This window comes from Diadema setosum, chromosome 14 (genome assembly GCF_964275005.1).
Source record: "Diadema setosum chromosome 14, eeDiaSeto1, whole genome shotgun sequence".
NCBI classification, from domain to species: Eukaryota; Metazoa; Echinodermata; class Echinoidea; order Diadematoida; family Diadematidae; genus Diadema; species Diadema setosum.
In genome coordinates, this window is record NC_092698.1 from 3,360,311 (window position 1) to 3,376,889 (window position 16,579).

At 40.2% G+C, this 16,579-nt stretch overlaps 1 protein-coding gene across 2 annotated transcripts in view; it reads right to left on the minus strand.

Annotated features, from left to right (window-relative positions):
- LOC140237758 (arf-GAP with GTPase, ANK repeat and PH domain-containing protein 1-like) overlaps window positions 1–16,579 on the minus strand; it is a 180,593-nt gene that overhangs the window by 25,679 nt on the left and 138,335 nt on the right. For both annotated transcript variants that reach the window (XM_072317691.1, XM_072317690.1), the window contains exons 5-6: window positions 8,890–9,024; window positions 6,123–6,487 (exon numbers count right to left, since the gene is read on the minus strand). In XM_072317691.1, the coding sequence (XP_072173792.1) occupies window positions 6,123–6,487; window positions 8,890–9,024 (500 nt within the window). The remainder of the gene's footprint in view (window positions 1–6,122; window positions 6,488–8,889; window positions 9,025–16,579) is intronic.

Here is a 16,579-nt window from a genome sequence, read left to right on the forward strand (position 1 = left end):
ATATATATGGATACCTGAGAACTCTGCAGCACACATATTTTGCAGAAACAGCCAATGAAACAAAACCCTCACATTCCACTCCTTTCCCCACCTGCATAGCGTTTAAAGGGCATGGAATACTTATGAAGCAGCCGAAGTAGCTCGTCGATGCTATCATAAAGACATCTACGATAGAATTACACCATAGCCAAGTTCACTGAAGATCAATTTCTTCAGGACAATGTCTGGTAGCGTGAGAAAATGGTTCCATTGCCCTCCCTCCCCCCTCACTCAGCAGTTATGCAGATGTCCTCGCCTTGTGTATAAAACAATATGGCTGCTTCGATAACTATTCGAGTATAATGATCCCATCACCTTCTTTTCACCCAGCTTCACTCTCATTTCTTTCACGCCCTTTGACCTTCAACATACGATGAAAGAACGAGTGCTGATACTCGAGCTGTTTTTCCCACAAGCATCATCGGGCATGTAGGTTAATCTAATCTTAGCCAAAAAGAATTAGACACTGATATCACACCATCACGATGCAAATTGAAGTGATGTTATACCCCCAAAACAAAATTACTGCAATAGATTGTTCCTTCATGCATGCCTGCCAACCCTGAAAATCAGGAAAATAGGAATAACTGGGAGAAAATAATGCAAAAATAGGAATTTGAACCTATTTCCCACATATTACTGTCAGTGTGCTGTTCACACAAGCCGCACAGAGCAAATTATTGCGAGTTTTCAAAAGAGAAATTCAAGCTAGACTGATTTTCGCACTGCAATGCGCATCGTGAGAGTTGACCATTCATTCTTGCGTCCACGCACAAGAATCAACAGTTTTTCATAAAAGACAAGTTTTAACTAATGTTAATCATAAATGAAATTAATTTGAAGGTTTGTATGATGTTATGTGTAAAGACTTGTCTTGTATCAAAGCACCATGAATGGGTATTGAATGTGTCAGAGCACTACTCAGAACAAATCATATCTACAACATACTAATCTTTTGCTTAACCCTTTCTGGGCCACGAACATTAGACAGTGTGTACAATGCTATGCAGTTTTCTGTGCCAATTGCCACTTAAAGCACACAAAGGCTTAAAGGGACTGTGCAGTACTGGTTGAGGAGGGAATGCATGTTTTGAACATTCGTAAGTGAGATAATGAGAAAACTCCTATGAAAAATGAAAGAGCATGTAATCTTAAGAAGGGTTCAACGTTTATTTGATGAAAATTGGTTTTGAAATGGCTGAGATATCCAAAAAAGTGATAAGAATGAAAGGCGACAGGCCATGCCTTTTATTAGGATCTCCTTGTTTCACCTTGTTTTTGGATATTTCAGCCATTTCAAAACCGATTTTCATCAAATAAACTTTTGATACCCCTTAGAATTGCATGTTCTTTGACATCTCATAGAGTGGTTTCTGAATATCTCGCAAAACGTTAAAAGCTAAATCCTCACCTCAACCAGAACTGTAGAATAGTGAAAGCATTATAATATTCTGTAATGACTCTGAGACAAATGCATATCTGTGAATGTCTACAAGCTATGCTCTAGAGGGTGCAGATGTTAAGGCATGAGGTACGTAGAGCACACAACGGCGTGTAAACAATCCTGAGCAATCAAAAGTGAAGGGTATATCCCACTCTAGGCGACTCTCAAGACATGAAGCTGAGAGGAATAAAACAATTTATATTTCTCCCAAAGTATCCATGCGCATGCGACGGAAATTGACAAGATGCCGTCAAGCCCATCACCGCAACATGCTGGCCGCATAATCACATGCGCAAATATCCCTCTGCTGGGGGTGATTTACTGTCGCTGCCAAACACTTGCTCCATCCATTTTACACTGGATGCATTACGTGTGACACATCCTGTCTGCGTTTCTATCTCCTGGCCCCAATCTACGCCTGCCATTGTGATTTCAAATGCTTGCCTATTTTCACTGCAGTGACTACAGACGTGGGGGGGGGGGGGAAATCAGGCAGATTCTATATCAGGCTAGCTGAGAGATCATTGTGGATCTTTATGATCAAGGTCCCGGAAAAATGATACTTGTAGAGCAAAAAGAAAAAAAAGAAAAAAGAAAGAATAGATAGACTTAAAAATGCAAAGAAATTATCAATATAAACAGGACAAAAGTTTGATATGAATTTGATTCTCAATTGTAAAATTACATCCAAGAGAAGCCGGTGGAATTTGTAGGCAATCATTAAGAATTGTAAATATGCTGCTCCTTTCTGTTCTCAACATGTTGAAATACAAATTAGTAAGTTCTGCATATCAAGGATAAAAATTTATCGAGAAAACAAATCAGTTTGGGCATAACTGGAGAGCATACACTATGCTGGGTGATCTCTACATAATTGATTGTGAAATCTTGATATAAAACACAAATTACATTCATTCCACTCTTTCCTTTTTCAATATTCACAACTGTTTGAAACATGACACATAGTTAATAGATAACTACCACTTGTATAACGATGGGCTAACAAGCTGCTGCAGTCACACAAATGTGGAACAGTGTATATTTTGTTTAAAGAGGACTTTGGAAGGCTTGCTATATTTTGCAATCTAACTTGACTCTATCTATGTAAAAATACTGCCTGGCTGCAAAAATCCATGGATAAAGGCATTTGAATTTAAATCTCTGTCCTGGGCCATTGTCATTTGCGGTACTGGGATGAATCTGCTTTATTTTCAGGAATTGATACCTGGATGTAACATACCGGTACTAGCCCTCTCCCCCCCCCCCCCCCCCCTCCACCCCACCATATGCAGGCAGCAAAGCACAGCTAGCTATCCATCTTTTTACAGACATGCAGTCGGGAGAGGTTAAAAGCATGCATCATCATGCACATCCAGGAGAAATCAAAGCAAGCGTATCTTGGGTACCAAGAATTTGTTAGAAAAACCATGGGAAGGTGTAGGAAGGAAGAGAGATGTGGTGGTGGTGGTGATGGTGGCAGTGATAGTGGGGATGGTAGAAGGGGGTTGGTAGAAAGGGGAGAGGAGGAGGGGAGAGGAAGGGAGGAGTACAATAGATGGAGGGCTGAATGGTAGGTGAGGAAGGGTAAAAGGGAAGCCTTGGGCTGCTGGAGAAGAGATCTCATTCTCAAAGGAGAAAAGGGGGAAGGGGAGGAAGGAGAGTGGAAATTCAAAGAAAAGAATGAAAAAGAGGAAGACAGAGAAGCAGAGTTTGGGCAGACAGGTGGGAATCATGGGAGGATGATGGAAAAATGAAAGACAGAAAAGGACTGGTAAGAGGAGACAGAAGGAAGAGGCAAGACAGGAAAGGGTTAAGGATAGGAGGGAGAATGATAGGGAGGAGTGGGGGGGGGGCTAAGGAAATATGCAAAGGATGAGAAATAGAGTAGATATATAGAGAGAGATGAGAAGAAAAGGGGAAGGGAGGAGGAATGAAGTTAGGGTGAGGGTTGGGGAGGTACAGAGCTACATGTATGGCATGATGCAGATGGGATGGAATTAATGTTTTTACTTTCAAGGTGGTAAATCATGATGGGACCAAAGATGGAAACGGCAAGGGGAGGGAATGAAAGGAGGGAGAAAGAGCCATCCCAGGAGCTGACCCAGGGAGAAAGAAAAGAAGGCAAAGTAAGGAATATGAAAGAAAGTAAGGGAGAAAAGAAGGGAATGAAACATAGAATGCATGGAAGAAAGATAGAGAGAGGGATAGGGGGAAGAGGGACACGGAAGGAAGTGGGAGGTAGGCAAGCAGCAGGAGAACATAGGCAGATGGAGAGGCAAGGGCGGGGCACGATGCACCGGAACCGGTACCAAGGGTTTCGCTTTCAAGATGGTAACCATGACAAGGCTGGAATCATTCTCTCATGCCACTCACGGCAACATAGACTGAAACACTCGGGGTGACAGCCGACCCGGGCGACTTGCCGTCCAGAGACATGAGAACGAAGTTCTGCGGGATTGCGAGTGGTTCATGGCATCAAAACTTTGTAGCCAAGAGTGACAACTGAAGCAATAATCAAGTAATAATCTCTGATTTGACCTATCAGACTACCTAAGTATTCACCTCTGGTCAATAGCAACATCAATTTCAGCAGATTTCACCAGATTTCTGTTAAACTTTAGCTCTCTATCTCTCCTTTTAAACAATCTAACAAATTCAATCACCAAGAAGTTTGTACATGGCAGGAGCGAATTACTAGTGTATAGTGCATTCTCCCAAATTTGACCCTACATTGCTAAAAATATGTATCAATGGAATCAGAATTTCTTGGAAAATCTATTTGCCTCAATCAGAGACAAATCAAGTTATGCAGAGTTGGCCTACACGGAGAAGGCTGCAAACATTTACAGTGGAGGTTCAACATACAGAGAGCTCCCTGAAACTTTCTCTCCCATTTCTCACAACTTCAAGAGTTTCCACATTCTCGTGTTACTGAACCGAATGTGATATGTGATAATGATGGTAAGTCACAATGCTGCTCTCCAGCCAACCTCTGCCAGCTGGGAGGTTGAGGGGTCACCATGGTTACTGCCACTAAGGTTAGGGTCAGGTGGTTTCAGTTTTTAAAGGTAACACCCCTCTCCTGACAGCTCCTGTATTTCTACACATTTCTCTTCTCTTGAGTCAGTGGATTTTACATCGGTGCTGAAGTATATGTACTCTCTTGCCCTCTCCATTCATACTGGTGTCTACGTTTAAACAAGTGCAAAATGAATATATCTCCTCTGCTTTTGTTTTTTAAGATTATGTGCTTCTTTCCCAAGAGCCATGCCAATATCCAACCCATTACTGTTGTCAAATTTGTACTGTGCATCAGAGAAGCACACAATGAGGATCAAAGAGTAGGGAGACATCCAAACCTTTTAAGCGTTTTCTTTATACTAGGACAGTTAGGACAGCTTCCCGTCTCCACATTCATAAATTAAACCATCTTGATCCATACACATGACATTTTGGTCATGACTTGAGTGAAATGGTATTGAGAGATGCTCATCCTTACTTAACATAGCTTCAAGCTTAGCTATGTTCCTGTATCCCATGAAATACGGACTTATAACCTTTTTTGGTTTATGGCTTCATTGCAAACTGCTTTAAAGAATAAATTACTTCTATCTTGGGTAACTGTGTCGCGACAATCCCACTGAAGTTTATCTAATACGAGTTTCCATCTTTATGTTGATAATTGGAGAATTGGCCTGTGCAAAGGTTGTAACTATCTTTCTTTACCAAGTTAAGGAAGCTTGAACATGATAAATGATGCTCCATCTTGTCTTATGTGCTCATCTCTCACAAGTGGGCCTAAGGTAAATTTTGAACCAATAATGGGCCAGTGAGTAAGAAAAGTGAACAGTGCTTGGGCACTGGTTTTCAGAAAATTGTACAACTCTTAAGATTTCAGGAACCAATGACATTTAACAGATGTATATTGTAGAGAGTAGATGATTCTTTAATTTTTGTCCACTTTAATATTTCAGGTCAATACTCCCTACACTCCAATTTGACATTTTCAACACTCTTTCTTTAATGCTAATCCCTGCTGCTATAATCTGTTTAGAAAATTACCATGACATATATCGCCCTCTCTGCTATTATTTTTCTGAATCAAACTTGTTTCAGCCTTCTTCCTTGCCTTGCTTGGGCCTCCTTGCTCTATAGGGCAATAAGTCAACTCCCCCTCCTTGTGCAATCTACATTATGCATATCGTAAGGCTGCGGGATTTTTCTCACTGAGGGATTTCCCCCGCCCTCTTTGTAAGTTAAAGGCCATGCTCATAGCAATGTCACTTTGTGTTGCTGGAGTGACAGGACCTTGCATCAAAAATTTTGAGGAAAATCACTTTCTTGGATCAACTGTTAGATAATCAGTCAAGTGATGTCCTGTCTAAATCCTGGCTTACCTCCAAAATTAAGCCACCATGGCATGTCAAAGGAAATGCAATCTCATTTGCTATAATGCCTTGACTACTTTGTTTTCTTGCTGTCCTGAACATTTGACCATTTTGAGATAGCGGTCTTGTCATCCTAATAGTGATAGTTCATCGCTTACATCCATTTTCCTAGATATTACAGAATTTTCTCTTTTTTTAACTCCTCCTTTGACTGCATGAGAAAAATTGATGAATGATTCTGAAGAACTTACTGTGAAGAGATTTGATTTCCTTCTCGACTTTCTTGTGAAGTTTGGGGTACTGCTGGGGCTTGGTTGGAGTGGGCCCCTGTCGGAGCCGTGGTTGGAACCCTGGCTCCCCTCTCGGATTGAGTCCCTGCTCCCCTTGCGGGAGCCCATGGATCCCGTGCCCCCTTGCCCCTGGCCCTGGGCGTGCTGGTGCTGGCTGTTGGAGTGGTTGGCGCTGGGCGCCGACAGCGAATTGGGGCCTGGGAAGGGGCCCGACCCCGGGAAGGGGTTACTCCGCCCCGAGTGGGGGGTACTGGGGAGGGAGTTTGAGGAGTTTGAGAGGGACACCATCGGATGGTAGTGCTTCTTCTCCACTATTAATTGGGCGGCTGCAGTGGTAAGAAAACATGAGGGGAAGAATACACAAACAAAAATGATGTTACAAATAAACATAGATTTCTTTCTTTCCTCAGCTATTAATATGCTTTACTTTGCATTGAAATATCAAATCAAATCAAAGAGATATCACTTTCTTTTCAAATGCTCGCAATTCCTTTCAACCCACCATAGTATCACAGGAGCAATATTGATGAGCTTTGCTGATGGTAACAGTACTGTAATGGCTTTCTAATTGCTGTGCTAACTACAAACAGAAAGTGTTATTTTTGGTTAATTACATTTGTCAACCCTGCAATTACAGTAATCAAGGCCAAAGCTGTATGAATGAAAAAGGAAAAATCTACAGCGTACAAGCCATGCCTCATCTATTAGAGCAGTCTGAGCTCCAGACATGGTAGTTTCACTTCCTGACTTTCATCAGTGTAATACATATATAATCTCAGCATTGGTAGCCTAATTTTCAGAGGAGGTGATTAATCATACACACATACATACAAACAAAACACAAACCTGCTTTAAATCTACATCTTGGGCTATCATAACAGTTTTTTGGCTTCTCTTTTTCTATGGTATAAAACCTCTAGTTTAGTTCTTTTCACCTTTTGCATCCAAACATCAAGGCACTCCTTTCTCTTCATCTAGCCATTGGGGCCTTTCATTTTTGACTCATCAGCACTTTTTTTTAATCTTTTTTTTTCTCCACATGTTCCCCTATTCATTTTCCCCCCATTACTATCCCAGTCATCAATTCTGAATTTGAAAATTCTCTGTGAATTGAGGCAGACCATCCCTCCAGATGATCGGAGATAGAACAAGCAGCCGATGGCAAAACCAGTCTTGTGCTCTTGCTATTAACACATGGTAAAACATCTTGCTCTTAATGGACATTAACTGCTGTGGGAAAAAAAAAAAAAGAATAATGGTTTGTGGGATTGCTTTGAACTGACATCCTTACTGTATGTGAATACATGATTGTAAAGGGTGTGGTGTATTATTAAGAGAAGGAAAGAGGAGGAGAGAATAAATATATATTGTATATGGAAGTACCGTACCATTGCCATTTGAACCTCTACACAACTCCCCACTTTATAGATACACAAAATATAACAGAAGTCCTGTTTTGGGCAATCATTCACTTAAATAAAGAGAAATCTCAAAAGAGCTATGATTGAACTGTTAACACTACAATGACAGATATATGATTCAATTTAAAAAAAAAAGTGAGATTTTGGTAAGGGTGTGTGAAAGACATGTGAGATGATGACACTGTTACCTTATCTATGATTTGTGACTGCGACCAATATCAATATTCCCTTAAAATATATGCAAGGTATATGCAAGGTATAAGAAATATATCAATACACATTTATGTATATGAATATATGCATGTATACTACATAATCTTACATACGATATAAATAAAGTAAAGAAATATTGAAGACATGAATAAAGATAATCGGACCAGGTTTAGATTAGTGACTTTAAAAAATCAAGTTTAGTGGGACATAATTCTTTGGCATATCCAGTGAAAATGGTGTAAAATCTTACACCATTCTACGCTCGTCAAATAATTGTTCCTAATGAGAGCACAGTCCCCCCTCCACTCCAGTTACAATCTATATATGAACACGATGACATTTATAATGTAACCAGCTTTGAGTTCTCTGACCATGAAATGGTTTGTCAAATTCAAATCAAACACATAAGTATGTAAATTTCCAATTTAAATTTAGAGCATCTTTTCCATCACCTCGTTCCTTCATCTCTCCTATCTTTTTGGTATCTTCCCTTATTTGATTTCACAAATTTATGAAAAAAAGCAGAACACCTTTGGCCACCCTTTATTCAAAAAATTGATCTCTATCTCTTCACAGTTAGAATTAAATTTCTATGCTTCAAATTGGGTGTAATCTCCACTGTGCTAAAAATGAAATGATGGCACGGTAGTGTACTCTCTCTATGAACTTCCAGTTTGGTGAATGACATCTACCCTAAAAAAAATAAGAAGAAGAAAAAAAAGAAAGAAAAGAAACGGTGGCATAAAAAAAGCTTGACGATGATCCTGGCAAACTGTTTACAGGGTACTGGTTACGCTGAACTTGGGGCTCTTCTACTGATTTTGAAAATACCAATCCACATCATGTCCTAGTCCTGCCAGAGGTGCGTGACATATCCACCATATTGTAGAACTGGCGGAAAAAAAAAAAGGCCCATTGATGATGGCAAGTTTATTGGAAACACACCTTGCAGTGTAATCAGGATCACATTACACCTTAACTTTTGAACATCCACAAAAGGAGAAACTGAAGTTTAACAGCATCCACAGACCCTTAAGATCACTCGGCAAAAAGAAATCTAATGGTTTAAATTTTTTTTCCCCCTGACCACTTACCATCTTGGAAGACTCGTTCCACGTTGAGTCCGTACATTGCACATGTTTCAAAGTAGGGGCAGCGCTTGAGGTCCGCGGCCAGCTTCTTCGCCTTCGTGTCATCTATGAGCCGTGGCGAGCTCTGCGTTAGCGCATCTGCGAGGGAAGAAGAGAACGGGCGATGGAAACAAAATAATGAGCGTGCGAGACAGGTCGAGTGAATGGGGCAGTTTAGTGAAAGTGAGAAACAGGAGAATCAGAATTAAAAAAAAAAAAAAAAGAGAGAGAGAGAGAGAGAGCCAGTGATAATGGAAGGTGTCTGGTAAAGTCATCGGAAGAGCTGGGGTGGAACACCCTGCTCTGGTTTTGATGTTGGTGTGGTGGTAAATCTACCTTGACTGGAGTCACTGATCATACACACGAGTCAAGGGCAAGTACATTGTAACACATCAGAGGAAAAGGATGACAGGACACACAAAAGACACTGTGAAATGAAAGTGTGTATGAGAGAAAAGGAGGTACAGAGAGAGTGTGTGAAAAGGATAGGGAGAAGTTGAAAGCCTGGAAGAGTGTTCAGTGTAGTTTGAAGCCTAGTTCTCTACAGTATAAGATAAAAGAGAAGAGCAAATCTACAGCACTCAAGGTTTACTATTGGCAGTCAAGGTGTTTCTTTTTCTTCTTTTTTTTTTTTTGTCAGCAAGTTCCTTAGCCCTTTTGGAATAATTTGTCACTGAAAATGCATCCACTGTACCATGTCTAATCAGTTCTGGCATCTTGGCGAGACAATATGTATGAGAACATTCAGCATCAGGCACAAGCACGGCAGGCGTTCAATACATGCAAATTCTCGCAACGTCTTCTCTACATTCATGTCCCCCCATTATTGAATTCGAATTCAGCCGAGAACATGCTAGTTCTCCCCTACCCCTTTCAATTTTGAAGATAACTTCCTGTACTGCATTCAAATCAAGCCAGTCTTTTCCATCAATCTCATATTCTATCCAATTCTTGCCACATACATACAAAGTTATTTTGGGCTTTATATTCTCTTCCATTGACCTCACCCTGTGAGTCAAGCTGGGTGTCTCACACCTGTTCTTTGTAATCATGAAATAAAAAAAGAAAATGTGCACTACCAGGAGCAGAACTTGAAGAATAACTCTTTCAAGAATTCACAGCAGGTACCTTGTTGCACCATGGAGGTAGTCCTTTTTAATATCCCTGCTGTGGTTTAACATGAGGGAACTCTACAGAAAGCACAAGTAAAGTTTTGAGGGGAACTACTTCATCTATATGAATTTATTCTGTGGAGATAAACGATACAAATTCCATCCCACTGATGGGTATATGGCAGAGCTAACTGACGAAAAATATTGTTAACCCATTGAGGATGGTTTGATTTTGCTACAACACGCATTTCCCACAGACACCTGCCCGAGTATACTCGGGACTCGTCCTCAATGGGTTAACAAATGTTTTTGAACATCATAGCTCTATAGAATGAAGATGGAAATTAATAACACTCATTACTGTTTCATTTTGTCAATGTTATGAGCAGTGTACGGTACTAAATCGTATAGACCTCTGATATACATCTGCAGTTCTTCTAGTATTAGCAATCTTTATACAGCACCTAATTAGAATGTAGCTATCCGATTGGTTGATTGCCCATCACGTGACATTTAGAAAGTTCCATCGCACACTGTGGCTGTCAGCCGTGCAATTCAGGGCTGCCAACATTGGAAACTAGTTGAGAGTGAGACTCCCATAGGCCAATGCTATAATTTAGGAGTCAAAATGAGTGAGATCAATAGAAGTGCATGCAAATGAAATAAAGTTTAAGAGTGAGAAAGGACCAAAATGAGTGAGTCTCACTCTCAATGAGTGAGAGTTGGCAGCCCTGCAATTTTGTTTGAGTAAAAATGGATAGCGCATGGCTGACGTCACCCATTTCCATTTACTCCCGTGTTAAACTCACAATTGACTCGAAGTTTTTGTTCCATCGCACGGCTCTGATGTCACAATAAACAAACATTTGCCGCACGCACTCAACAATTACAAGCGTGCTTGCAAGCACATACTTTTTTCACTCATTTTTGTAAACAACTGTAACTCCAACGGATCAGTTCCGTGTACGTACGTACACGGTGACTGTGACTGTGTGGCTACTCATTCGTCTTTCACAGAAAATGGTTGCCATTTCTGTGCTAAATTCAAGAATCTGTGTGGACCACATCTGTTGACATTCGAGGTGTTATATAAAACAAATAGTGTATGGTCTTTACTTGTGCAATGGAACAAGATTTCGCACTTGGTGAAAGGTGAGGTGCACCATTCAACTCGGCTTCGCCTCGTTGAATAGAGCGCCTCTATCTTTCACCTCATGCGAAATCTTGAACCATTGCACTCGTGACCATTCACTATTTGTATACTAATGAGACCTGTATTGGTGACCTTTAAAGATTGTCCATCAACAAGAGAGTCAAACTGTAACCCTTTCTCATCCTGTCACAAGGATATTAGTCACTGAACTTCAGAAATACTCTTTTACAGAGATAAAACTCAAACAACAGGAGGTGTTGCTAATAACAGAGGACTACAAAATGCACACTCTGTACATGTTGTATATATATATACACTACATCCAGCATACAACATTTTGCCCATAGCACCACGGGGTAAATGAACAAGCAGTTATAGAAAGCAGGTGCTTGAAAACTTTGAATTACAGAAAAAAGAAATTATTATCTCAAAGATTGCAAACTCATAGGTAAGGAGGATAGAATAATAAAGGCAAAAACGATGATAATAACACAACAACAGCAAAGCAATAATAATAATGATAATATTAACACAGCAATAGTAATAATAACAGTTTGCAAAAATAGCAACAGTATTGACATTAATAGTAACATTATCAACAATGAATATGACAATATCCATCATCAATGTTCAATCACTCATATAACTTTAAAAAATCTTCTATACAGAATGTTTCACATGATTACCAAAAATCATGAAAACCTCTGAAACTTCATAGTTGTGGTGCATAATAAAGATGCATAACCACGAACAGAAAACAGCAAAGTGCATTGCACTCACCTAGAAGGATTTCCCTAACAGAAAGTCACAGAGTCAAGCATTAGAGACATTAAATATGGTCTCGAAGCATGAAGCACTCAAGCATGAAGAGAGAAGCACAAACCTTGACCATGAAAGTGAAATTAGGTTTCCCCACCACAGGGCTGAAGGGAGAGGGGGAAGGGGGCTACTTTAAACTGAGGCCTGTTTCCCAAATAAGGTCAAGGCTGACTAGAAACACAGCAAGACAGCAGTTTGTCTCCAGGGGACTTTGTGTGCTTTATGCAAGGAATCAACAATACATGGAAGACACCCCCCCCCCCCCCCCCCCCCCGAGACCAAATCCAGGGGTGCACATACATTTAAATTACCATGGTATTTTGCTGATACCATTCTCATTGGCAAAATACTGACGTACTAGATACTGCTGTTATTCATTTGGTACTATTCTGAAGATCACGCTGATATTTTAAGGGGGAAAAACAGGGCATCAGAAGCCGTGCTTTTGCGCAAATGCGCCGCCAACAGATTGGGGAATCCACGCATGCATCAGCGGGTCTTCCTGACAATGTAATCCAGCAAGAATTACACAGTATAAATACTACGGTATTTATGGTAAGCACTGCGCATGTGCATATTATATACATGTATCTCTCCAAAGGGTAGAAGACAGGAAGTGTGTCAGGTAATATGAAAAAATGCACGGCTGTACGATTGGTAGTACTGTAAGACAATATTTTTGCAGCATGAAATTTTCGCGAATTGGAGCCCACAGCCTTTTTCGTGGCATAAAATTTTCGCGAGTTGCCTCTAACATTCAATGCGTATAGTGTAGACAAGAACTTTCAGGTGCATTTTAATTTTGTGAATCTTGGCTCTCGTGAAATTTGCGAAATTAAAATGCATGCGAACGTTCCTCGTTTTACAATATGTCAAGACGAGATTTACACTCAAATCTCACATGCACTTTTCGTTCAAAGTTTAAATTACCACCCTAAATTCTATAATACATCCCACTGAATTTTGTGGTGTATTTGCATTTACACCAGGATTTCTCTCGGAAATAACGTGCGAAATACCTCAATATTAGAAATACCACAGGATTTCACTATCAATATGAATGCACCCAGAGAAAACCCCTTGAGTAAACCCCTAGGGAACAGAGAAGTCATTGTACCAGAACATCACATATGAAGAGATGACAGCACCCAGTGATCCCTCTCCCCTCTGTATAAAGAAACTACACAAACTCCAAAAATATCCCAACCTAAGAAAGCCTGGATCAGGCTGTCATACTTCCCATGTGATCAACTTTCTGTCACATGACCTGACCTCTAGTGACAGGGTCATCTCTGAACGAAATCTCAAAGTTCTTTTTTTTCCCCATCCTTTCCAACATCTTCAGTAAATGCCATCAGAACCTTTCTCCCCCTTTTTTGTTGTTGTTCCTATGGAGTTCTGCTTTCCTTTCACACAAAAGAGTAATTCATTACCAATGCAGTGCCAGCTGAGCAGTGCAGTCTGAGGTACAGATTGTATAGCAAGATTTGCTTTCATAAGCCCTAGATTTGTAAACGGCACAGAAAGCTTACTTAAAAAGGCAGTTGTCAAAACCAAAATGACAGATGGCACAAAGTTGAGTAACATTAAAAAATGGTCTTGGCGGGGAATTCTGGACCGGTTACAAGTTAATCTGATAAGAAAGCATACAAATTTACAACCCCAACAGTGAAAATTAAAATAAAAATTTGATGAAAATGAAGGAAGTTATGAAATTTTGAAGTTTTGCTAATTTTGCAAGACACATTTCTTGAACAGTCAAGATGAATGTAGAAGTGAGTTGATGATGTCATCTCCTCACAATTTGCCAATATAGTTCAGCAATAGTATGCAATAGTATATACAAAATCTTGAAATTTCTATTTCTTTTTGTTTGAACACAATTATGCTACAGTCTCAAATTCTCATATATCAGACTGATCGTTATTTTCAAGTTATTAAGCCAGGATTGAACATTACATATATGTTTTACACTTTCATAGCAGACAATTTGAATTTGTCAATTCTTGTACACAATGAATGGAAAGTTGTGAGGTAATGCCATCATTAGCTCATTCATTTGCATATTCATATCAACTGCTAAACTGTTCATTGACACTTTTTTTTTTGTGTGTGTGCAAAATTGAGCAAAACGTCAGCAAGTTTCCATGCGCTCAAAGGTCACCACGACAGTTACACCTCTCTCAGTCACTTCACGTGCGGTTTCGGTGTGCAGTGATTCTCTCTATGAAAAGACTCAGAAGGGTAGGTCCTATAGTTGAAGAGCTTCAGGAGCACTTCTGTGCCCAACTTTGTGTATAAATGAGGTATCAGAGACTAGGAGACAGCTATAGATCAGTCTTGTCTCTCTAAAAATATCTCTAGCAGTCCCCGTCACTGCTCCCTCGAAAAGAGTCACGATCAGGTGATCGAATGATCACGCGTCACAGTTTCCACGGCCGTCTCCATTCACTTCGATGCACTTCACGCAGCAAAAGGGGGACAAGAGATTCTATCATGTTTTAAGCCCTCTCGATCTATTATGCTCATGGGCGAAAAGAGCATCACTATGCTAGTGTGGTTATCTCCACAATGAGTGGAAAACCCTCAAAATAGTGCCATCTGGCAGTTAATGGTCATATTTATGACAACAGATGGGTCTCTGATAATTTCTATGTGATACAAACCTCCTCCCCAAAAAAACAACGACTCATAAGCCTTATTGAGATGCCGAAATGATTAGGCGAGTGTGAAAAGGTTACTGAAGGTGTATACAAAAAGTGTATGTTACTTAAAGAACTTTCCATGAAGGAAATAAGGTAGGATGAGTAATTCACAAAGTCTTTTGTTTTTTTTTTCCCCTTGTCTTTCCAAAACTACTTACATATAGAAATAGGAGAAAAATGAATCTTTCTCTTTTCACTGCCAAACCAGGGCCATAAATTGTATGATAAGTAATGGAATGGAGAAACTACCTCCTTTGTATGTTGACTGTAATCAAATGAATAATTTTGCAACACAAACTCAATATTCCATTGAGATTATGTAGCACACATAGCCCTACAGGATTATTTAGCCTCTTTGCCACTGCAAAATTGTTAATTTACAAAGCGAGCTGAATGTGCTAAGTGAATTTCGAACAGCATTTAAGGCCCTGACACAGTTCATTATTGATTGGATTATATGTTAATGGGGTTTAGAGTGCATAATGCAATAATGTCATACCGGTTAAAAAATGTAGAATGTACACTAGGAACGCACATGGAAGGCTGAATCTGTTCCCATGAATTTTTGCATGGCTTCATATCGCAAACCACTACAGTAGACTCCTGAAATAAAAGTCCCATGGCAGACACTGTTTGGAATACTTGATGGCATGTTCTATGTCTTAGCTGCCACTCGCTGGAATTTATACCATAAATCAACCTAAAACAATCTCACAAGGGGGAGGGGTGAGGATTCCTGAGTGGAAAACCCCACAACCACACCAACATCTACAAACAACTGATGTTACTGAGACATAAAACTTTGCTGTCATTCTCACATCTACAGATATTTCTTGCAAATGTTTGCTATCCTTGAGGGCATACCTGTTTACTATCTCTTTGTCTTTGCGGTTTGCGCCCAAAGCTGTTTGCTTGGTCATGAAGTTCAAGATGATGTACATTTCTTACTATAATAATCCTGCTGATAAATGGCATACACTTGAGAAGTCAGTTTTTGTTACTGAGCACCAGCCTCTTGTGAAATACTGTGCTGCCATGCATACCATGTAGGGCAGGGTGCTACAAACCCACTTTCCTGCTTGCTTGGGGCAACTATAAAACTCACTGTCAGGCAAGCAAATTGAATGGGCACTTGTCTGTCAAGAAGTACGGGCCACTTGCCCAAATGTCTATTCTCGCAAGTCCAAGAAATGGTGTGAATATCGTAGTGCCCTGCATGGATGTTGGAGCACGTTTTAAACAAGATGTGCAGCTAAGAAAGTTGATAACACAGGTGGACAGAGCAGATTCCTACATTTCCTTTTCTTTCTCCTCCATTTCCTTCTCCTCCTCCTCCTCCTCTTCTTCTTCTTCTTCCTTCTCCATCTCCTTCTCCTCTTCCTCTCGCCACAAATTGCACAGACAAAGTCAAAGTCGGCAAACCTCGCCAGAAGCTAGGAGTCTGGATAAATGTGCACTACCTCTGACATTTGCGGAAATGCTAAATCAAATAAAGGATTTATTGATGTACTGTAGCTCCGGACACCACCTCCCAAAGGGAGCGCACTGTCCATATCAATGAAAGCTGGCTACGGGGATATACAATAATGTATTACTCTGTACTTACGTGTGAGGATAGGCATAACAAACAAAATATCCTTTAGGATTTTCTTCTTTTTGAAGTGACAACCCACATACAAGAACACACAAAATACACTTAAAAGTTTAAATCTCATGAGATATTTGTTATTAAGGGTTGCGAGTCCTTTACTCGGTAAATTTAGTGCCAGGGGACTTCGAATGAGCACGCCAGCGGTGTCTTCTGGGAGACTTTATGGACAAGCATAGACTTGTGTGTCTTGCCAGTAATCACACATTGCTCCTGA